Source organism: Camelus ferus, chromosome 4, assembly GCF_009834535.1.
Source record: "Camelus ferus isolate YT-003-E chromosome 4, BCGSAC_Cfer_1.0, whole genome shotgun sequence".
Taxonomy (NCBI): Eukaryota; Metazoa; Chordata; class Mammalia; order Artiodactyla; family Camelidae; genus Camelus; species Camelus ferus.
The window spans coordinates 2,682,485-2,704,381 of NC_045699.1; the positions used below are offsets into that span (position 1 = coordinate 2,682,485).

The window sequence follows — 21,897 nt, forward strand, 5'->3', positions numbered from 1 at the left end:
ACTGAACTGACAACTGCCCTCAGCCTGTGCTGACACCTGGTCTAGGTGTGCATATCTCTGCTCTGCCTGGGACCTGTCTGTGGCCTGGCAGCACCAGCCCTCACTTCACCTCCCCCAGCTCATCCCTGCCACAGTGAAAGTGTGGACTAAGCCCAGGTCTGGGAGGACAAAAGGATCCACATACTCTTTTTTAACTCTTAGTATCAACTACAGTGAACCAGTGTCTGCGGCCAGCCACCCCATTCAGGCTTGAGGGTCTAGAAGATAATTTCCATTTATATCATTAAATGCTTGGAGAAAACATACCCAATGACATACACAATTATAATGTTCCTCTTTTTCATCCTTTCTGAATATGACTATTGTTCTCAGCTGGTACCCAGACCTTGGACACTGATCAGATGCTACTGTTTGGTGCTGAGTGACCATAAGCTTCATACTGCTTTCAAAAGTTCGTCTTCCTTAGAATACCCATTGCCTTCTAAGACACAAGGAATGAAAGAATCTGCTGGTAAATGTACTAGTCGCAGCATTTTCAGTAAGAGCGCTCACTTACAAACACACTTTAAAAAAGTTTAATTCACTTACATGTCTAAGGTATACATGCTTATGTATGCCTATATATGTATAAACACAGAGTAAAATTCCCTGTAGCATATTAATAATTTAAAGAAATTTTTAGCACTCAAGTTTCAGATTTAACCAATAGATCAGTTCGATGTTGATAGTTTGAAAAATGATATTTTCCTTATTTTAGTAATGTTGAGAAGGGAAAAGCTTTCACTATGTTTTTGAATTGTGGTCGTTCCAACTTCTTTTCCTTACACTGAGGATATTAAAATGACTATAACACTTTTACACTCCTTTAACTTGAACATTTTTTGTTCAGCTACTGCAGGCGTACTAAGTGATCTGGCAGCACTTAAGGTTTCTTCAACAAAATGATGCCAAATATATTTAAAATAACATAGGAAGTATTTTTATCACATAAGGTCATTTTCTACTTGATGCAATTGGCAACTCCTTCAGTGTTACTTGTAAAATTGAAGCAGAGGGTAATATTTATATACATGACAAAATATTAGAATGCAGAAGTGAATAACAGGAAAAACCAACTCATAAAACTGACATGTCTAAATTAGAAACACTCATCTCCATACGTACCCCCTTAAAGATTCTCCTCAGGAGTCTCTGATTCACATTTTTGTCCTTTACAACCTTCCCTCCCATATGCATTACCTTCTTAGACACAAAGAATGAAAAACCTTCTGCTGTTAAAACTACTCATGCCATTTTCAGTAATACCGCTCACAAATACATTTATAAAATTTTTAGTTTTATTAATGACACTGCTCTTGTTTAACACCAATTCAAAAATGGGCACAAGAACTAAACAGCTCTCCAATGAAGGCACACAAATGGCAAAAAGGCACATGAAAAAGTGCTCTATATCACTACTTTTCAGAGAAATGCAAATCAAAACTACAACAGGGTATCACTGACACCAGTCAGAATGGCCATCATTCAAAAGTCCACAAACGATAAATGCTGGAGAGGCAATGGTGAAAAGGGCACCCGCATACACTGTTGGCGGGAATGTATCTGGTACAGCCATTAACGAAAACGGTATGGAGATTCCTCAAAACACTAAAAATAGACTTACTATATGAGCCAGCAATCCCACTCCTGAGCATATATCCAGAGGGGGCTCTAATTCGAAAAGAAACCTGCACCCCAACGTTAAGCTAGCTATTTACAATAGCCAAGACATGGAAACAACCTAAATGTCCATCAAGAGGTGACAAGATAAAGAAGCTGTGGTATACTTATATAATGGAATACTACTCAGCCATGAAAAAGAAAAAATCATGTCATTTGCACTAACATGGATGGCCCTGGAGAATGTCATTCTAAGTGAAGTAACCCAGAAAGAAAAAAAAATACCGTATGATATCACTGATATGTGGGTTCTAAAAAAGAAAGGGAAAAAGACCTTGTTTACAAAACACACACTCACAGACATAGAAAACAAACATATGGTTATCAGACTTGGGAACTGAATGGGAAGGGATCAACCGGGAGATCGAGATTCGCAGATATGAAGTGGTACATATAAAACAGATAGGCAAGGTTACACTGTATAGCACAGGGAACCATACTTGTTACCTTGTAGCACGTTACGGAGAAAAAGAATATGAATATGAGTAAATGTATATTCGTGTATGACTAAAGCACCTGCTGTAAACCAGAAACTGACACAACATTGTAAATTGACTATACTCCAATTTAAAAAAAAATAAAGTAAATTGCCTAGAGAGCCACACACCACGTATGCTGCCACTCTGTAAGGCGGAAGGAACTTCCGGTTCTTGCTTTCCTGCCAGAGCCCTGCAGGGAAAGTCTCCCCACACCCACCCAGGCCCACCTGCCCGCTGCCCTCTGCCCCTCCCCCACTACAGAGTGTCCTGAGCCTCACATTCTACTGTTTAAATTCAAACTTCACCTGCCTTTGCTTGAATTCCGAGCATCTGCTGGAGCAGTTAACTCACTCTCTGGGTCCTCGTCTGCATTTCTCTCATTGAGGCTACCAGGCAGCGCTGGTCTGTGCCCACGTCTGTGGGAATGGCTTTACAAAGAGGTAAGCCTGAATGCTGGGGATATGTTCTCAGAGACTCTGCCACCCCTCAAATCCTTGGGGTTCACATGTGATATTTCACCGTGGGCACATTAGAGGTGGACTGAAGTGGAGGAAGGAGAGAGCCCTGAACGCCCAAGGACATCTCACCTGGGGAGCCTGGGGAGATGGTGGAAACCAAAGATCACAAGGGGAGGAGGGCTCATTGAAGGTGGATCAAGGAGACTCAGGGGAATTGCCCTGGGTGTGGAGAAGGGACAGCAGCAGGCAGGGTGGTTCTTTGTAGAAGGGAGACAAGCCACTGTGAAACCTGTGTGTCAGGGTTAGTAGGTCTGAGCTGGTGGCACAGGGAGGGTCATGGGGAAAGCCTAGCCCTGTACCTTGTTCCTTAGGCACCTGGAGCTTGCCCCACGATTTCCTTCTAAGGGATCTGAACCGGGGCATCCTGTATCTAATAGGGGCACGGGGAGAGAAGGGCTTAGCCAGAAAACTATTCAAAGGGGGGATCTGTGGCCACATCTGCTATGAACTGCTTTCTCCAAGAGCTAGGCAGGAAGTTACTCTAACTGCCACAGCCCAGAACTTCTCCCCTCCTTCCAGCCCAGAACCCGCTCCTCAGTTCAGGTAACTGTTTGTTGCCTTGGATTCCGCAGGGGATGGGCAACCTCTCAGTTTCAACCAAGACAGGGCTCGAGGCCCCCAGTTGTTCTGAATTGTTCTTCCTTTTGTGGAAACGCACTTCTGCAGACACTTGTGATAGTTGTCCAGCATCTCAGGGAGGACCGTCAGGCCTGCCTGTGACATGAGAAGTTTGTTCACATTTCACGCCAGCATTTCATGGACAGGGAACAGACGTGGAGTGCGGGTGGTGGTGGTAGAATATGAACGAAGGCTGTTTCCTTTTTAAAGGAGAGGAGTGTAGCCCGGGAGCAGGAAGACAATCTTCTGTGTTATTATTAAACACCCTATGGCACCTGTTCTGATTCATTAGGGGCACTGGGCTGTGTGCCTTGTTCTCCTGAACAGGGGTCTGTTCCAGACAACTTTATCAATGAAGGCACCTGGCTCGTGCCTTCTTAGTCTGTCTTCACATCCCATCACTGGGAAATAGAAAGGGAAGGAACACAGGAACTCTGTATTCCTTGGCCTTTTCTACTCCTCTGCGGCCATCACTGGCTGTGAAAGGATGGAAATCGCACATGTGGCTGCTTCTCAGACCCCTGTTCCAGGAGCAGAACTCCTGAGCGATGGCAGTGACTCTGGGCACTGGGGATGGGGTGGCAGAACCCGGCCCACGTTAAGTGTCTGCCGTGGGTGGCCCTGACGTCACGTGCACGCTGGGCCAGTGTGTTATGGATTTGCATCAGGGTTCTGCGGGGAGAGATGTTTCCAGCATTTCTGCTTTGTTGTGTGAGGCCAGGAAAGAAAGAAAGAAAGAAAGAGGATTTATACGGAACATCAGGAAAAAGAAGAGTAAGGAGGAGGTGGAACCTTAATATTTTAGACACTGCCTGGTTCACAAAGGCCCTTTGGGCGCCTACAACTTCCCTTGGAGAAGCTCTCTACCTGCTAGTGAGCCTGCAAAGGAGCAGGTGTCCACCCACCTCCGAGACTTGGGAGACAGCCTGTGAGAGTCAGGTGCAGGGGAATTCCTTAGGGAGGCCCTGCGAGTCGGTGCTTGCTGAGGCTATTTCTTCCCAGCAAGCAGGGGTCAGGGACCTGGGTGAATGGGAGCAAGTTCCCTACTGGAGTAATTCCCAGTTAGAGGTCAGAGCATGAAAACCAGTCCAAGACATCTGCACACGGCACAGCCTCCCCTGTCCAAATGTCCTTCACCTGCTGACACTGACTCTCTGATTCCCCAGAGAGCCCCAGTCCTGGTTGCCCATTCTCCTCCTCCACTCACCCCTTTCCTTTGTCTCAACAGCATCTCCACTGCTGGGAACGGATGTGCTCATGAGCACTGGTGCCTCCGTGTCTCCATTCACGGCACTTCCCTTTCCCCCACCCGCTCCTGGCCCCCAACACCGGCCACCCTGGGAGCAGCACCTGCCACCTTCCTTGACCCCATCGTTCCCTCCTGGCACCACCCTGCTGCTGCCAGCTTTCCCCACGACACCTTTGGTGGCTACTGGTGGCCAAGTCCCCATGCCACTGGGCCTTGCAACATCCCTGTCTACGCAAGATCAGAAGGGAGGCCAACAGAGTTCCCTCCGATGCAGAGCTTCGTTCTCCCTCCAGGAACTGTCACCTGGGGTGCACCAGGGGCCCTCAGTGGGACTGCTACTTGCCCTGCTCCCCTGTCCTCAGCACCCCAAGTGACCACCCCAGCTGTCGGGGTAACTCAGGCTGGCACGGGAGGCTGGGCCCCCGGCCGTCCCTCTCAAGCTCCACCACCACCTGTACAGCTGGCCCCCAGCGTGGCCCCCATCAACACTGGGCCACGGCCACCTGGCGCTTCCAGGGAGGGGAGTCTGGCCCCCTCCCAGTCTCAGCCACCTCAGGATGACTCCTTTAGCTGCAACGACATCTACAAGCACTACCGACGTTGGCAGCGCTTCAAGAGCCTGGCCCGGAGGCACCTTCCCCAGAGCCCTGACGCACAAGCTCTCTTCTGCTTTGTCATGTGAGTCAGTTCTCGGGGGCACATGAGCTCATCTGGAGTTTCACACGGAGGACCTTGGGGTGCACTTGCAGGTTGCGTTTCTAGGGATCCCGAGAGGGAGGTCTGAGGGTGATGTCCACGCTATGACAGGGCACACTGTCCATCATGCGCTCACACTTCCAGTCCATGACACCCTTTCAGTGCCTTCTCTCAACTGACCCCACCACCCTAGGCGAGTCCAGTTGACTTTACCTCCCATGATTATCTTGGGAATATTTACTGAAGACTGGCAGTCAGAGAGGGTGCTGGGCAAGGGGAGGAGCCATGGATGGGATGCCACCCTCTCCTGTGCTGCTGTCTCGTCTGAACAAAGGACTTGAGTGTGGGATGGCCAGGGGACGCCACTGCAGAGGAGGGGGAGGATCTACAGGGCCCAGGGGAGAGCTGTATGCAGGCCTGGTCCTCATTCTTCTGGACAATTCTAGCTGAAACACGGAGACTGTAGAGCTCTCCCAGGGGCAGGGACTGTCTCCTACTAGAGCTGTGAGCTTGACAGGCATTTCCACCTGACACACGGGGACAATTACAGGTGATTCAGAGGACTGGGCAGGAGGCCCCGTGGGCTCGTCTGTGAACGCTCAGTCATGCTGTGCTGGGGGACGTGTGGTCCATGATGCTGGGTGGGGTCAGGCTGGTGGGGACTGGGCTGTTCACTGAGACTGACTCTGAGGGCTCACAGCCCAGTGCTTCGGTCCCTGGCCCGACTCAAGCCCACCATGACGCTGGAGGAGGGACTGCGGCGGGCCGAGCAGCAATGGGAGCGCACAAGCAACTTCGACCGCATGAATTACTATGAGATGGCGGCAAAGTGAGTCCGTGTCCTGGGCCCAAGGGCTGTGGTGGGTGAGGGCGACACCCCAGGGCAGGATCTGGCTGTGGTCAGAGAGGAGGAGGGAGGAGGGAGCTCCCCCAGCACAGGGTCCCCGCAGCCCAGAGGCCGGACTCCTCTCCAAAAGCCACTCCCGCACCCTGACAGCTTGGGTCTATTCGTCCTCTGCCCGGGGCTCCGCCCTCTCCTGAAGTGGCCTTCTTCGCCTTGATGAAGGGCTCACCCGGGGTGGAGTGGGGAAACTGTCAGCCCGGTGGGGTCACACTGCAGCCCTAGTGCCTGTGCAGGGAAATGTGTTCCACCCACCAGCCTGCTGCCTCCTTAGTGCTGAGGGGCTGGCGGCCACTGACATGGAATTTGGGACCCTCTCTCCTCCTGAAGTGTGGCCTGACTTCGTAACCCGGTGTCCCTCCTGAGGAGGCTGGGCAAGCCAGCGTGTCCTTCACCACGAGGGTCTCTGGCTCTTTCTGAGACTTCTTCGTGTTAATCCCCTTTATTCAAAAAAAAAAAACAAACAAGCACTTCTCAGAGGAAAGGAAAGCCTCTCCACTGACCTTAGGGTTCACACCCTACAACCTGTCCTGGGCCCTGTCTCCAGGCTTATGTTCCAGGACTCTCAACCTCAGCCCAGGATCCTGGATCCGGGCAAGGACCCCCGTGGGGAACACATGCCTGATCTGGCCTCTGGCTGTCAGCCCTTCCTGTGTTTCTGGACACGGGCAGGGGGCAAGTGGAGGGTCACCTGTGGGCCTTCCGTCCAGGCCTGGTTCAATTTATGGACCTGGGTCTATGCTGCAGAATGCCCTGCAGTGCTGGGGAGGCAGGGGTGTCCCCAGATCTGCTATGTGCCCCAGGAGCAGCTCCCCGCTGGCGACACCACCTCACAGGGCCGTGACCACCCCCGCACATCTTCTCCTGATCCCTCCGTCCCTGCAACCTGGGTGGGCTCCAGAGCCCAGGCCTTTTTCTCAGCATGGCCTGTGCCACCCTCACCCCTCAGGTTCAAGGAGATTGAGGCTGAGGATGAAATGCAGCCTCAGCACTTGCAGTGCACGAAGGGGGTGCCTGCCTCCTCCAGCCCCACCGAAGCTGGAACCGTGGGGGCCCCCGGCCCCAAAGGTGGGCCCACAGCCAGGCACTCACGTGCCCACTGGAGCTGAACACAAAGGTAACAGGGAGCTAGGGATGGCCACTGTCCCCACATCAGTCCTCTTCCCTCAGTGGGGCACTGGTCTTTCCACCTGCACAGCCACCCAGAGCGGGTCTCGGCTGCCCTTTGTCACTACGGGGTATCGACTTGCTCAGTTGTGGAACTCCTCTCCCACCTCCCTGTCTGAGGGCCCCACAGAAAGTCTGCCTCAGAAGTGGGCTGGATGGGGAGATCACTGGAAACCTGGAGGCTGCACACGTCCTCACACGTGGCTCTCTTAGATGCTCCCACTTACCTCTCCCTCCTCACACCCTGTCACTGAGTGGAAATGCAGGTGGTCTTGATCCCACCCACACCCACGTCCATGTCCCCCAAACACTGCCCTACCCGACACGCGCACTTCATGGTCACGAGCTGGATGCGGCAGCCCCTCACCCTCCTTTCCTCCTCCCGCTCTGCCTTAGCCTGCGTGCCCAGGAAGGCCAGCCCCACGGCCAAAACCAACCACCCACAGCCAGACAGATCCCGGCAGTCCCCCAGAGACCAAGGAGCCCAGGAGATTCCCCTTGAGCTCTCAGCGAGTTATGAGGACATCTTGGATGAGCTGCTGGGGCCTGTCCTCTCAGCCACTGGAGCCAGAAGCAGCATGCCCTGAGGACGGGACCATACCCGGACCCGGGTCTCCTGAGCTACATGACCAGCTGTGTTCCCAGGAAGACTTTGTCACCAAGGTGGGCTGGCCTGGAGCCTGGGGGCTGCAAGATTCCAGGGACTCACACTCTCAGCACCAGGATTGGGGTCTCTGCCCAGGCCTTTGGGACTTAAGCTCTGCTACTTGTCCCTGAGCTCTGGGGGGGGAGGGGGGGCTGACTGCCACGGTGCTGTAAAAACATGCCAACTTGTAGAGAATGGGGTGGGTCTCTGCTGTTCACTTTTGCTCCAGGTATTCGTGGCTCACAGGTTACTCCTGGCCAAGGACGCTCACAGCCACTTCCTTCCATCTTAGGTGGAGGACATCATTCACCCTCAGTTCCCTGGAGGACTTACTTTCCCCAGAGTCACAGCTGGATCCCTTGGCACTGGCTGAGGAGTTAGAACAGGAGGAAGACTCACCCTTGAAGAGGTGAGCCAGAGGAGGGGGGACATTCAGGGAGACAAGGGAGGGAGGGACTCCAGGTACAAGAGGGAAGGCACGGGACACCCAGGGAACCAAGGGAGGCAGGACCCAGGTGAGCCAGGGAAGGGATCGGACCCAGAACAGGAAGGCCCACAGGGCTCTGCTAAACCTTTTCCTGCCTGGAAGGCCTGGCACTGTGGAGGGCCTGCTAGGGACTGGGGGGGCAATGCAGGACCACAGGAAGGAGAGGACGGGGGCCCAGTGGGAAAGGAAGGGACACACAGCAGGGAATAAGGCCCAGGAGGACAAGCAGGAGTGCTACAGTGTGCATTCTTTGATTGGACTCCTGGAGACACCCCCCTATCTGTCCCCCAGTGCCACCATTCCGCTGCCCAGTCCTCCTCCTCTCCTCACCCGTCTATTTGGGGCCAGTAACCGTCCACTTCCCTCCTAAACAGCTGGTGCAGAAACCACTCCTGACCCTGAACGAGGAGTTGGGCGAGTCTGATGTCACCCAAGATGCCCAGAGGCATGACCACGGCCCCAGCTAGGGGTCAGCGATGAAGAAAGCCCACCAGAGACTGAGTTCAAGCAACTTGCGACGAGCAGCGGAACAGAGCAGTGGCCTCCTCAGACCCAAACTCTATATCCACTCTCCAGGACATGAGGCTTTCCCTACATCCCAGGCTGGACAGCCCCTCTTCTCCTCCCCAGGGTCAAAGGCACACTGCACCGAGCCTGGGACCCAGGGACACCTCAACTGTCAGAGAGACCTCTCCTCTTAGGGAGGACGCAGGGCCCAGGGCCAGGGCCAGGGGATGGGTCCAGGGAGAACAAGGAGGAGGTTCCCAGTCTGGACTTTATCTTGGCCACTCAGTACTGCCTCATGCCCTGGGGAGGGAAGTCCCACAGCTCTGCCCCAGGGCCCTTGAGATTTCTCTGCCCTGGAGTTCAGGGGGCTCGCCAAGGCCCCTCCCTCAGAGGATCGGACCTAGCGCAGCTCCTCCACCAGCTGCCAAGCCTAGGAAGCGGGATCTGTGTGGAGGCCAGGGGTCTGATGACAAGCTGCCCCAGCCCAAGCCTGACCTCGGGCTCTCTGGGACGCCAGCCTTGCCTCCGGGGCTGGTGCGCCCCTCACAACCAAAATGAGGAGGTTGTGACCCATTTGTTGGAGGAGTGGGAGGAGGAGGAGAAAGAGGCACTGCAACAAGTAATAAGCCTCCAGTGCCATGGTCCCCAGGGGACCTTAGGGGCTCTTCCTCATCCAGTGCTGAGCCTGCTGATGTACAGGACAGGGAGGTGGGCAGGGAGGGAGTGCGGGACCATGAGGGCCAGGGTGCGGTGGGGTGGGGTGGTGGCAGTTGGAGGGTGGGGGAGGTGGGTCTGGGCGGATGTGGCTGGGAGCAGCACCTTGGGGTGATATATTTTTAAATGGGAATAAAAATACTTTTGTTGCAAATGTTCTCAGACCACCGTAGTCTTATTCGTGCCTGGGCTGCTCCACAGAGAGGGCTCCTCAGAGGGAGGACGAGCGGTCCCCGGAGCTATGGATCCACAGGGGGCCGACTAGATCTTCCTCCACATTGACACGGGGTCCCTCAGATGCTCCTGGGAGCCCCCCAGCTCTCACTGCCCCCAGGAAACCCCTGCATCATCCTCTTCTCTCAAGCCTGCTTGCCCACGGGCCTGTGCGACATCCCATCATCACCTATAACCCTGAACAAACTAGTGGATGGAGAGCTGTTTTCATGCCTTTCAGCCCTCTGCACGCTAACCAGTTCTCTAGAATGGAGCCTGGAGACAGCCCTGGTCTTTGGGCAGCTTCTCTCTGCTTCCCTGAAGCGGCCGGATGACAGGCCAGGGCTTCCCTGCCTCTCTGCCCCCGTGGTACAGGGAGCCTCCTCTAGTCCTCCTGGGATTCCTGCAACGTGGGGAAGTGGTGGAGGCATCTCCCTCTTAATCCCAAGGACACATGGGGAATGGGCTGAGAGTAAGTTCATGGGGCGTCTGTTAAAGGCGTGTGAAAGGGGAATGACAGTGGGGCGCCACTGTGGGATTTGTGGGATTTCTGTGCGGGAGCATCCTGGTCCAGCTGAGGGTTTCCAACACGCTAGGCTTGACTGCTCATCTGGGCACTGGTTTAGCTGTATGGTGTGTTTAGTTCGCGAAATTTATCAGGCTGTGAGTTCTGATATCTGCACTGTTCTGCGTATATATTACATTTCTACTAAATAGTCAAAAGTTAAAAAATAATAAATTTTAAAGACTTTTTTTGAAGTAAAACAAAAAAAGAGAGAAGCAGAAAAGAGCAATTATCACAAAACGGAGAATAGTGGTCACCTTGAAGGGAATTTGATAAGACGTTTCTAAGATACTGACAATGTTCTACTCTACAATTGGGCACAATAATCACATTATTAATTTACTATTTTTTAAACAGGTACGTTTTACGTCTGTTCAGTACGTGAAAATGAAATTAGAAGTAGTAAAGAAAATACAATAGTCCAATAAATGTAAAAACAAGTAAAATTAATTCCTAGAAAAATGAAAAGTATCAACAAAAAACAGAAAATGAAAAATCATGTAACCGTTTGTTAAGAATTTTTGAATCAGTAGTTTAACATGCTCCCATCAAAACCAGACAAACAAAGAAAATTCAGGTTCAGATTGCTTTACAAACAAGGTCTAACCAAACTTTAAAGGACTCAATCATCCCAATTTTACAGAAAGAGAAACAGAATACAGAAAAAGAGGAATACCTCCTCACTAATTCTCTAAGGATGGTCTAATTTTGACACCAAAACCACAGGAGAGCATGAGAAAGGAAAGACCACGGGCCCATTGCATTCACGAACACAAGGAGAAAACCCCAAGGATTTATGAGCAAACCAAAGCCATCAGCAGGCAGTAGTGATGATGACCTAGCTGGGCTTAATCCCAGGAATGCAAAACTGCTTCAGCATTAGAGAAACCTTTTCATGTTACCTGAAATTTGTAACACATGAAAGAAGAAAAATCACATGAAAATTTCTAGAGAAGCAGTGAAAAAGCATTGTGGAAATTCAACAGTCATTCAGGACTTTCTAAAAATCTGAAGGAAAAAACTAATATGGAAAACCACACGAACACCGACAGAACTCACAGCCCTTCTCATTCAATGAAAGCTTTACTTTTAACATCAGCAATGCCCACTCTCACCACTGCTCTTAAGACAGGAAAAAAAAAAAAAGTCTAAGTAATGAAAATAAACCAAATTGTCATGGTTTTCAAATGATATGCTTGTCGTAAAAGAACTTCAGCACAAATCACTGCAATAAGACTTTAGCAAGGTTGCAGGATATCATAATATCAACTGGTGAAAGTCACATGCCTTTTCAAACCGAGTACAGACACAAATTACAGTAACCACAACAAACATCAGGTAGCCAGGAATCGATTGAACAAAACACATACAAGAGGAATAGCATAAAAGTTTACTGGAAAAAGTACTTGTGGAAACAACGCGGCATCACCTAGTGAACACGCATGTGCCCTCCCACCCAGCAACTGCACCCCTGGGGATGCGTCTAAGGAAACTCTCCTGTATCAGGAGAGCTGTACAAGGTTATTCTCAGAAACACTGAATAACAAGAAACAACCCGAATGTCCATGAATAGCAGAACGAATAAACTGTGGTATATTTATACGTGGAAGTAGGGAAAACGATTAACTATACTCAGAAACACGATGAGTGAACAAAGCTACCTGAAGAACACACACAGTGACTCCACGCACATAAAATTCAAACCAGGGAATGCTAAGCACGACACTGCTTAAGGAGCATCACAGGAGGGGGACATACATGAAGGTGCTTAACGGACAAGAAGCGCTGAAGAAACAGCAGTCCCATGGGGGTTGTGGGGAACCACCTGGAAGGTGGGCCAAGAAACACAGACCAGCACAGCCAGTGGTCACACGGGGAGACTCTCCACTGCACGATGAGGTCGTCACAATACCATCTCACAGCACAGAAGAGTTTCCAAATGCACTTCATGAAGCAAGTGTAACAATAACCCTGAACCACACAGCCTGCACACACACACACGAAACAGACACGATACGACTTACGAAGAGCAGGACACAATATTCAACTTCTAGCAAACAGAACCCAACAGCACGTTATAAGAGACAATACAACAAATACCAAACACCAAGCGGGGTTTACTCCAAGACTGTAAAGGAGGTTCAACAGAAGGAAACCATTAACATGATCCTCGTGTTAGTAACACTAAACAGAGTGCTAACCTCTCGTTAACGATCATCTTCATGGAGGCAAAAAACACACTTGACAAAATTCACTCATTTACGTGAAAACAAGCAAAATGTCAAGTGCTGGCTACTGCCATAAATAAAACACACCTCAGCTCAATGCCAGCATCTTACTTAACAGGGAGACACTAGAGGCTTTCCTGCTCAAGCCAGAAACCACGGAAGGCCAAAATACTCGCCAATTTACGTTAAAATAGGTTAAGTATTAAGTTCTAGGATGTGGGAGAAACATTTACCAGCTCTTGAATGCTACATCCCGCCTGCTGGGGTAACCAGAAGCACTCCTGAAGTTTCTATGAAACTTTGGCCTTCTTATGACTAATTTCTGTGAAGGGCTCTTTCTACCAGTTATGTCAGAGTGGACAGAGACTCAGGAATGTCTTTTCTTTCCAGCTCACTTGGGACTAAAGAAAGAATTTACAACACTCCTAAAGAGTATCACTTTTACCATCACTTGAATGGTAAGGGATCAGAGCTGTCCTGAAAGGATGCTTCAATACATTAGCGAAATACAAAACAGGCGGAATGGCTCAATATGCAATACCACGTAAAGCCTCTCCAGACGGGACAGAATCAAAAAGAGGTGTCGGGAAGGATGTGAAGAACTGAAGCACCTGACCCCTGCCGACAGAGTGTAAAATGGTGCTCTGGAAAATGGTTTGGTGGTTTGTTAAAAAAAATTAAAAACACGCCAATCTGCCGAAGTGTCAAGGCATTAAAGCCAAAGCGGTGTGAGGAACTGCTGTGTCCTGAAGGGGACCAAGGAGACAGGAGCTAAGTGCACCATGCGCCCACCAAGCAGGGTCTGAAAAGCAGGAAACTGTCCTGGGCTGGCGCTCACTGCCCGACGGGCACGGCCCGTGTTACGGATATGCAGGAGGGCCGTGTGCGGTGTTCTGGGGAGCCGGGGCACTGTACCAACAATTTACTCTCAAATGATGCAGAGGAAAACCTTCTTTGTATTGTTCTTACACTATTTTTATACACTTAAGATGGCCAAAAATTCTGTTAAATATACAGCATTTAAAACATCTTAACTTATTACATAAAAAAAAAAAATCACACACACAAAAAAATCATACCCTCCCCTTACACTCTCTCCCCTTTTCATTATTTTGGTTTTCTTCACAGCACCTACCAGTAGCTGAAGCATCATGGGCACAGGACAGTCCGCCTGCCCCTCTGAGAGTAAACTCCTGCAAGCGCTGGGACCGGGTCTGGTCTCCATGCTGCTCCAGTGCCGGCACAGTGGCCAGTGCACAGGGTGTTCACATTTGTTCAATAAGTTAACCTGTAGTCTTATTACGGTTTAAAATAAATTCATTTACCATCCCCTCCCCCAACACACGCACACGTCACTCCCCCACAGCAACTCTACCCCTGTGTACCCAAGAGAAGTTAAACTGTATGTCCACATCAGAACTTAAGAGATGAATGTTCATGGCAGAGTCATTCACAGCAGACAGAAACTGGAGACACTCTGTCTATAATCTAGTGAAGCCATCCAATTAATTACTATTTGAAAACAAAAAGCAACAGAACTCTTAGGCCTGGCAACCTGGCAATAACATAGATATAAAATATTATTAATATTTTAATCAAGAAATCGAGAAGACAAAATAAAAAATAAAAATAGATGAAAACCAAATTTCTTCTCTCTAGCACAGGGAACTACATTCAGTACCTTGTAGTAACCTTTAATGAAACATACAAAACTAAATATATGTATATGTATATATATGTATGACTAAAATATTATGATGTATACCAGAAATTGACACACTGTACCTGACTATAACTCAATTAGTTTTTAAACAATAAGTAAATAAAAATATCACTTATTCAAATATTATAATATTTCAAGTAAGAAATCCTTTATAAAACCAGCATTCTTAACCAACATTTACTAAATACTAGTAAAGCACAATATAAATTAAACTTATATTAAATATCATCAATCTGAAGGTTCAAGGCTATAATCTGGACCCAGGATTCTAATATTCTAGTACTTGTAGTTGGATCTTACATGAGAAAGGAGAAAAAAAATTACACTAAGAGGACTTGACACTGCACCTAATAGAGACTAAGTCACGTAAGTCGACGACCTGGATAGAAGTTACCACATCTAAATCATTTTCAGACGAGGAAAAATTCTTATCAGATTTAAAAAAAAAAAACAAAAAAACCCTTTCAACTGACATGTCATGAAACTAAGGACTTTCTTCAGTACACATATAAGCAATCATTCCTTCTAAGGGCCCGAGGGCATGATGGGCAATTCCTAGCCTCTCACAATGGAACCTGGTGACTGGCACACTTACCAGCAGGTGCACAGCAATTAGATCTATGCCAGAGAAGCGATGCTGTGGGCCATACAATCTTTACCTTCAAGGACCTTATTTTCTTTAGACCTGTCCTAATTTAATTTCCCTTATGGCTCCTAAGGCTCTGAGTTCGAGTGAATCTTCACAGCTCTATACTGTGAAGCCCTCCGTTCCTGAAGAGAATGAAAATATTCAACTCTTTTTCCTTTTTTAAGAATTTTAACTAGTCTTTTCACTTAGCTAGCATACTTGGTAAAACATTCCCTCTACGCATTTCTAAAATTAAGACAATGCAAATTCAAACACGATTCTGAAATACCTTTGCTTGTAAGAGTAAAATACCCTAAAATTCCAACTTTATTATTAATAACACTAAGGAAAACAGAGACTAATAAAACGGCTCTGGCAACGGAAAAAGGATCTCAGTCTACAATCTCAAGTCTCACTCTTTAGTTGTGAGACCTTAGGAACTGGCTTCACCTCTAAATACTTTCTCATCTGAGAGAGCACTGCCCTTCCCTCTCTGCAAGGTGGCTGTTGAGGTAACATGAGGTAACAGCACCTACCACAGTACCTGACACGAAGTGTTCAGAAGTAGTTTGCTTCCTTCATTCGGCACAAAGGACACACTCACATGAAGGTTTAGGTGTAAGAGAGCCTACACTTCCACAACTCTCCATCAATACAAAATACAACATGTAGTTCGTTCTAATACAACAACAACAACAAAAACAGCAGCAGCAACACCCTCACCCCTATTCCAGCAATGCAGCTGAGGAATCGGGAGCCAGACAAGGTAGCTTAGAAGTACTTTTGCAAGAACTCCATTAGGACTGCATACACACTGAGCACTAGAGCTGTAACAGGGAAAGTCCAAGTCATTGTGCTAAAGAGTCTGGATGCCTTTATGCTAGTACGAGAGCTCACGAGGTACGGTAAAAGGGGGAAAAAGTCAGATTAGGCCCAATTCCAAATGACCCCTTAAGACATAAAGACACCGATGCTGACTTATCCTTCCTGAAACATCAACAGTACCAACCCCAAATCCATTTAAACACCTCAAGATTGAAACATTCCACACCAACACTGGTGCCGCTTCCTGCCGTTTACACAGCCTGAGCAGGAGAGCACCCCCGGAAGGTGCTGAACCAAAGCCGGCCGCGGAAAACGGAGGCGAGGGGGGCAAACACGATGACGATTTCGGGGTTGTGCACACACGCCGCCGCCAAACGCTTTGCAGACCGCGGCCGCCGCCGCCGGCACCTGAAGGGAATTCGCGACTTCACAGTCGCACGTCAAGGGAAGCCCGCGAGGCCAGCACACGGGGGTGATGGGCCCGTTCCCGTCCTGGGGGGTCCCTGGGTGCCACGGTCTCGACCTCTTCCCCACCCCCCCCCCACGGGTCCCTCCCCGACTACCCGCGCCGAGCGAGGGCCGCCCAGGGAAGGGCCGACCGGAGAAGCGCCGCGAGCAACGCTTCAGCCCGAGCGGCCCGGAACGACGCGAGACCCTCGGCGCGCGGACAGCAGAGCAGCCCGGCTGGGGTCGGGACCGGGCTCGGGGTCGGGGTCGGGGTCGCGGGGCCGGGGCCGACGCCGCAGCTGCGGGCAGGCACGGCCGGCACGCTAGGGGCGGACACTCACCACTCGAAGCCGCGGGAGTCCTCGCCGAGGTGGCAGGTTGCTGCAGCGCGGCACCCGGTCGAACTCCTGCCCGCGGACAACCTCGGGGCGCGCGCGGCCGCTGCCGGCGCCGCCGCCATGTTGGCTGCCGGGCCGCCGCCGCTGCCGCCGCCGTCGCCGCGCGGGGCACGAAGCTCCGCGGCCGCCGCCCGGCCAGCGCCGCGCCTCCCGGAGGGACCGCGCCGCCGCCGCTGCAGCCGCTGCAGCCGCTGCCGCCGCTGGCCGCGGCAAGCAGGGCCGGTGTCGCTCTGGAAAGCCGCAGGGCTGCCAGCCGCTCCAACTGACCGCCGACTGCCCGACGAAATGACCCTTGGGCGGGCGGAGGGATCCGAGCGGCAGAGGCGGGGCTGGGGCGGGGCCGGGGCGGGACCGGACAGCCCGCGGGCGCGGATTGGCTCCCGTGGCCCGTTTCTTTTCCTTTTCCTTTTTCTTTTCTTTTTCTTTTTCTTTTTTTTTTAACATTTTTTATTGATTTACAATCATTTTACAATCTTGTGTCAAATTCCAGTGTTCAGCACAATGTTTCAGTCATTCGTGGACATATACACACTCATCGTCACATCTTTTTCTCTGTGAGTTGTCATAACATTTTGTGTATATTTCCGTGTGCTATATAAACAGTGTAATCTTGTTTATCTATTCTACAATTTTGAAACCCCAGTCTATCCCTTCCCACCCTCCACCCCCCTGGCAACCACAAGTCTGTATTCTATGTCGATGAGTCTATTTCTGTCCTGTATTTACGCTTTGTTTTTGTTTGTTGGTTTGTGTTTGTTTTTGTGTTTTAGATTCCACATATGAGCGATCTCATATGGTATTTTTCTTTCTCTTTCTGGCTTACTTCACTTAGAATGACACAAACCTACAGCCAGCATAGTACTCAATGGTGAAAAACTCAAACGCTTCCCACTAAAATCTGGGACAAGACAAGGATGCCCACTATCACCACTCCTATTCAACACAGTCCTGGAAGTCCTAGCCACAGCCGTCAGGCAAGAGAAAGAAATAAAAGGGATCCAAATTGGAAAAGAAGAGGTAAAAGTGTCACTATATGCTGACGACATGTTACTGTGTGTAGAAAACCCTAAAAGGTCCACACAAAAGCTACTAGAGCTGATTGAAGAATTCAGCAAGGTAGCGAGTTACAAAATCAACGTCCAAAAATCACTTGCATTTCTTTACACTAACAATGAAATCAACAGAAAAAGAAAGTAAAGAAACAATCCCCTTTAAAATAGCACCCAAAGTAATAAAATACCTGGGAATAAATCTAACCAAGGAGGTGAAAGAATGATACATAGAAAACTATAAACCATTCATGAAGGAAATTAAAGAAGACTTTAAAAAATGGAAAGATATCCCATGCTCTTGGATTGGAAGAATCAATATTGTTAAAAGGGTCACACTGCCCAAGGCAATCTACGGATTTAATGCAATCCCTACCAAATTACCCAGGACATATTTCACAGAACTGCAACAAATCAGAATAAAATTTATATGGAACCATCAAAGACCTAGAATTGCCAAAGCATTACTGAAGAGAAAGGAAGAGGCTGGAGGAATAACTCTCCCAGACTTCACACAATACTATACAGCTACACTCATCAAGACAGCATGGTATTGGTACCAAAACAGACATATAGACCAATGGAACAGAATACAGAACCCAGAAATGAACCCACAAACTTTTGGTCAACTAATCTTCGACAAAGGGGGCAAGAATATACTTTGGATTAAAGACAGTCTCTTCAGCAAATGGTGTTGGGAAAACTGGACAGCAGCATGTAAAACAATGAAGCTAGAACACTCCCTTACACCATATACAAAAATCAACTCAGAATGCATCAAAGACTTCAATATAAGACAAGATGCAATAAACCTCCTAGAGGAAAACATAGGCAAAACATTATCTGACATACATCCCAAAAATTTTCTCCTAGAAGAAATACAAGCAAGAATAAACAAATGGGACCTATTGAAACTTACAAGCTTCTGCACCGCAAAGGAAACCAGAAGCAAAACAAGAAGACAACCTACGGAATGGGAGAAAATTTTCGCAAATGAAACCGACAAAGGCTTGATCTCCAGAATATATAAGCAGCTCATACGACTCAGGTAAGAACAAAACTAAACAACCCAATCCAAAAACGGGCAGAAGACCTAAACAAGCAATTCTCCAAGCAAGACATACAAATGATCAAAAGGCACATGAAAAAATGCTCGACACCACTGATTATCAGAGAAATGCAAATCAAAACTACAATGAGGTATCACCTCACACCAGTCAGAATGGCCGTCGTTCAAAAATCCACAAATGACAAATGCTGGACAGGCTGTGGAGAAAGGGGAACCCTCCTACCCTACACTGCTGGTGGGAATGCAGTTTGGTGCAGCCACTATGGAAAACAGTGTGGACAGTCCTCAAAAGACTAGGAATACACTTACCATACGACCCAGGAATCCCACTCCTGGGCTTGTATCCAGAAGGAACCCTACTTCACGATGACACCTGCACCCCAATGTTCACAGCAGCACGATTTACAATAGCCAAAACATGGAAACAGCCTAAATGTCCATCAACAGGTGACTGGATAAAGAAGATGTGGTATATTTATACAATGGACTACTACTCAGCCATAAAAACCGACAACATACTGCCATTTGCAGCAACATGGATGCTCCTGGAGAATGTCATTCTAAGCGACGTAAGCCAGAAAGAGAAAGAAAAACACCATATGAGATCGCTCATATGCGGAATCTAAAAAACAAAAACAAACAAACACAAACAAACAAAAGCAAAGCGTAAATACAGGACAGAAATAGACTGATAGACAGAGAATACAGACTTGTGGTTGCCAGGGGGGTGGAGGGTGGGAAGGGATAGATAGACTGGGGTTTCAAAATTGTAGGATAGATAAACAAGATTAGACTGTGTAGCACACGGAAACATACACAAAATGTTATGATAACTTCCAGAGAAAAAAAATGTGACAATGAGTGTGTGTGTAGATGTCCACGAATGACTGAAACATTGTGCTGAACACTGGAATTTGACACAACATTCTAAAATGATTATAAATCAATAAAAAAATGTTAAAAAACAAACAAACAAAAAAAGTGAAATGCAGAAATGCCTCTTAGTTTAAATTGATTTTCCTTGCCAGCAATGCCAAAATAAAAGAAGGAAATGAAATAAGCCTTCAAAAAAAAAAAAGAAAAGAAAAGAAAAGAAAAGAAACATTCCACACCAACACTGGTGCCGCTTCCTGCCGTTTAGACAGCCTGAGCAGGAGAGCACCCCCGGAAGGTGCTGAACCAAAGCCGGCCGCGGAAAACGGAGGCGAGGGGGGCAAACACGATGACGATTTCGGGGTTGTGCACACACGCCGCCGCCAAACGCTTTGCAGACCGCGGCCGCCGCCGCCGGCACCTGAAGGGAATTCGCGACTTCACAGTCGCACGTCAAGGGAAGCCCGCGAGGCCAGCACACGGGGGTGATGGGCCCGTTCCCGTCCTGGGGGGTCCCTGGGTGCCACGGTCTCGACCTCTTCCCCACCCCCCCCCCCACGGGTCCCTCCCCGACTACCCGCGCCGAGCGAGGGCCGCCCAGGGAAGGGCCGACCGGAGAAGCGCCGCGAGCAACGCTTCAGCCCGAGCGGCCCGGAACGACGCGAGACCCTCGGCGCGCGGACAGCAGAGCAGCCCGGCTGGGGTCGGGACCGGGCTCGGGGTCGGGGTCGGGGTCGCGGGGCCGGGGCCGACGCCGCAGCTGCGGGCAGGCACGGCCGGCACGCTAGGGGCGGACACTCACCACTCGAAGCCGCGGGAGTCCTCGCCGAGGTGGCAGGTTGCTGCAGCGCGGCACCCGGTCGAACTCCTGCCCGCGGACAACCTCGGGGCGCGCGCGGCCGCTGCCGGCGCCGCCGCCATGTTGGCTGCCGGGCCGCCGCCGCTGCCGCCGCCGTCGCCGCGCGGGGCACGAAGCTCCGCGGCCGCCGCCCGGCCAGCGCCGCGCCTCCCGGAGGGACCGCGCCGCCGCCGCTGCAGCCGCTGCAGCCGCTGCCGCCGCTGGCCGCGGCAAGCAGGGCCGGTGTCGCTCTGGAAAGCCGCAGGGCTGCCAGCCGCTCCAACTGACCGCCGACTGCCCGACGAAATGACCCTTGGGCGGGCGGAGGGATCCGAGCGGCAGAGGCGGGGCTGGGGCGGGGCCGGGGCGGGACCGGACAGCCCGCGGGCGCGGATTGGCTCCCGTGGCCCGTTTCTTTTTCTTTCCTTTTCCTTTTTCTTTTTCTTTTTCTTTTTCTTTTCTTTTTTTTTTAACATTTTTTATTGATTTACAATCATTTTACAATCTTGTGTCAAATTCCAGTGTTCAGCACAATGTTTCAGTCATTCGTGGACATATACACACTCATCGTCACATCTTTTTCTCTGTGAGTTGTCATAACATTTTGTGTATATTTCCGTGTGCTATATATAAACAGTGTAATCTTGTTTATCTATTCTACAATTTTGAAACCCCAGTCTATCCCTTCCCACCCTCCACCCCCCTGGCAACCACAAGTCTGTATTCTATGTCGATGAGTCTATTTCTGTCCTGTATTTACGCTTTGTTTTTGTTTGTTGGTTTGTGTTTGTTTTTGTGTTTTAGATTCCACATATGAGCGATCTCATATGGTATTTTTCTTTCTCTTTCTGGCTTACTTCACTTAGAATGACACAAACCTACAGCCAGCATAGTACTCAATGGTGAAAAACTCAAACGCTTCCCACTAAAATCTGGGACAAGACAAGGATGCCCACTATCACCACTCCTATTCAACACAGTCCTGGAAGTCCTAGGCCACAGCCGTCAGGCAAGAGAAAGAAATAAAAGGGATCCAAATTGGAAAAGAAGAGGTAAAAGTGTCACTATATGCTGACGACATGTTACTGTGTGTAGAAAACCCTAAAAGGTCCACACAAAAGCTACTAGAGCTGATTGAAGAATTCAGCAAGGTAGCGAGTTACAAAATCAACGTCCAAAAATCACTTGCATTTCTTTACACTAACAATGAAATCAACAGAAAAAGAAAGTAAAGAAACAATCCCCTTTAAAATAGCACCCAAAGTAATAAAATACCTGGGAATAAATCTAACCAAGGAGGTGAAAGAATGATACATAGAAAACTATAAACCATTCATGAA

At 49.5% G+C, this 21,897-nt stretch overlaps 2 protein-coding genes, 1 long non-coding RNA gene and 1 pseudogene across 4 annotated transcripts in view; 2 read left to right on the forward strand and 2 right to left on the reverse strand.

Annotated features, from left to right (window-relative positions):
- LOC116663005 overlaps positions 1–4,778 on the forward strand; it is a 20,167-nt gene extending 15,389 nt beyond the window's left edge. The window contains exon 3 of the long non-coding RNA XR_004319009.1: positions 2,192–4,778. This is a non-coding gene — a long non-coding RNA (uncharacterized LOC116663005). The remainder of the gene's footprint in view (positions 1–2,191) is intronic.
- A 10-nt stretch (positions 4,779–4,788) lies between these two features.
- Positions 4,789–8,947, forward strand: LOC116663345 (annotated as a pseudogene).
- Positions 8,948–14,596: 5,649 nt separating this feature from the next.
- Positions 14,597–17,225, reverse strand: LOC116663006 (translation initiation factor IF-2-like). 2 transcript variants are annotated; one of them, XM_032477379.1, is made up of 3 exons: positions 16,672–17,225; positions 16,087–16,291; positions 14,893–15,885 (listed from the first exon to the last, which is right to left on the reverse strand). In XM_032477379.1, exons 1-2 carry the CDS (start codon positions 17,170–17,172, stop codon positions 16,088–16,090), a joined length of 705 nt encoding a protein of 234 aa, XP_032333270.1. In that variant the 5' UTR covers positions 17,173–17,225; the 3' UTR covers positions 14,893–15,885; position 16,087. The 2 variants fall into 2 exon arrangements, with proteins under 2 accessions (XP_032333271.1, XP_032333270.1); XM_032477380.1 differs by having other exon boundaries at positions 14,597–16,291.
- Positions 17,226–19,716: 2,491 nt separating this feature from the next.
- On the reverse strand, positions 19,717–21,075 carry LOC116663007 (protein FAM181B-like). The gene is made up of 2 exons (XM_032477381.1): positions 20,522–21,075; positions 19,717–20,140 (listed from the first exon to the last, which is right to left on the reverse strand). Exons 1-2 carry the CDS (start codon positions 21,031–21,033, stop codon positions 19,984–19,986), a joined length of 669 nt encoding a protein of 222 aa, XP_032333272.1. The 5' UTR covers positions 21,034–21,075; the 3' UTR covers positions 19,717–19,983.
- Between the last annotated feature and the right edge of the window lie 822 nt (positions 21,076–21,897).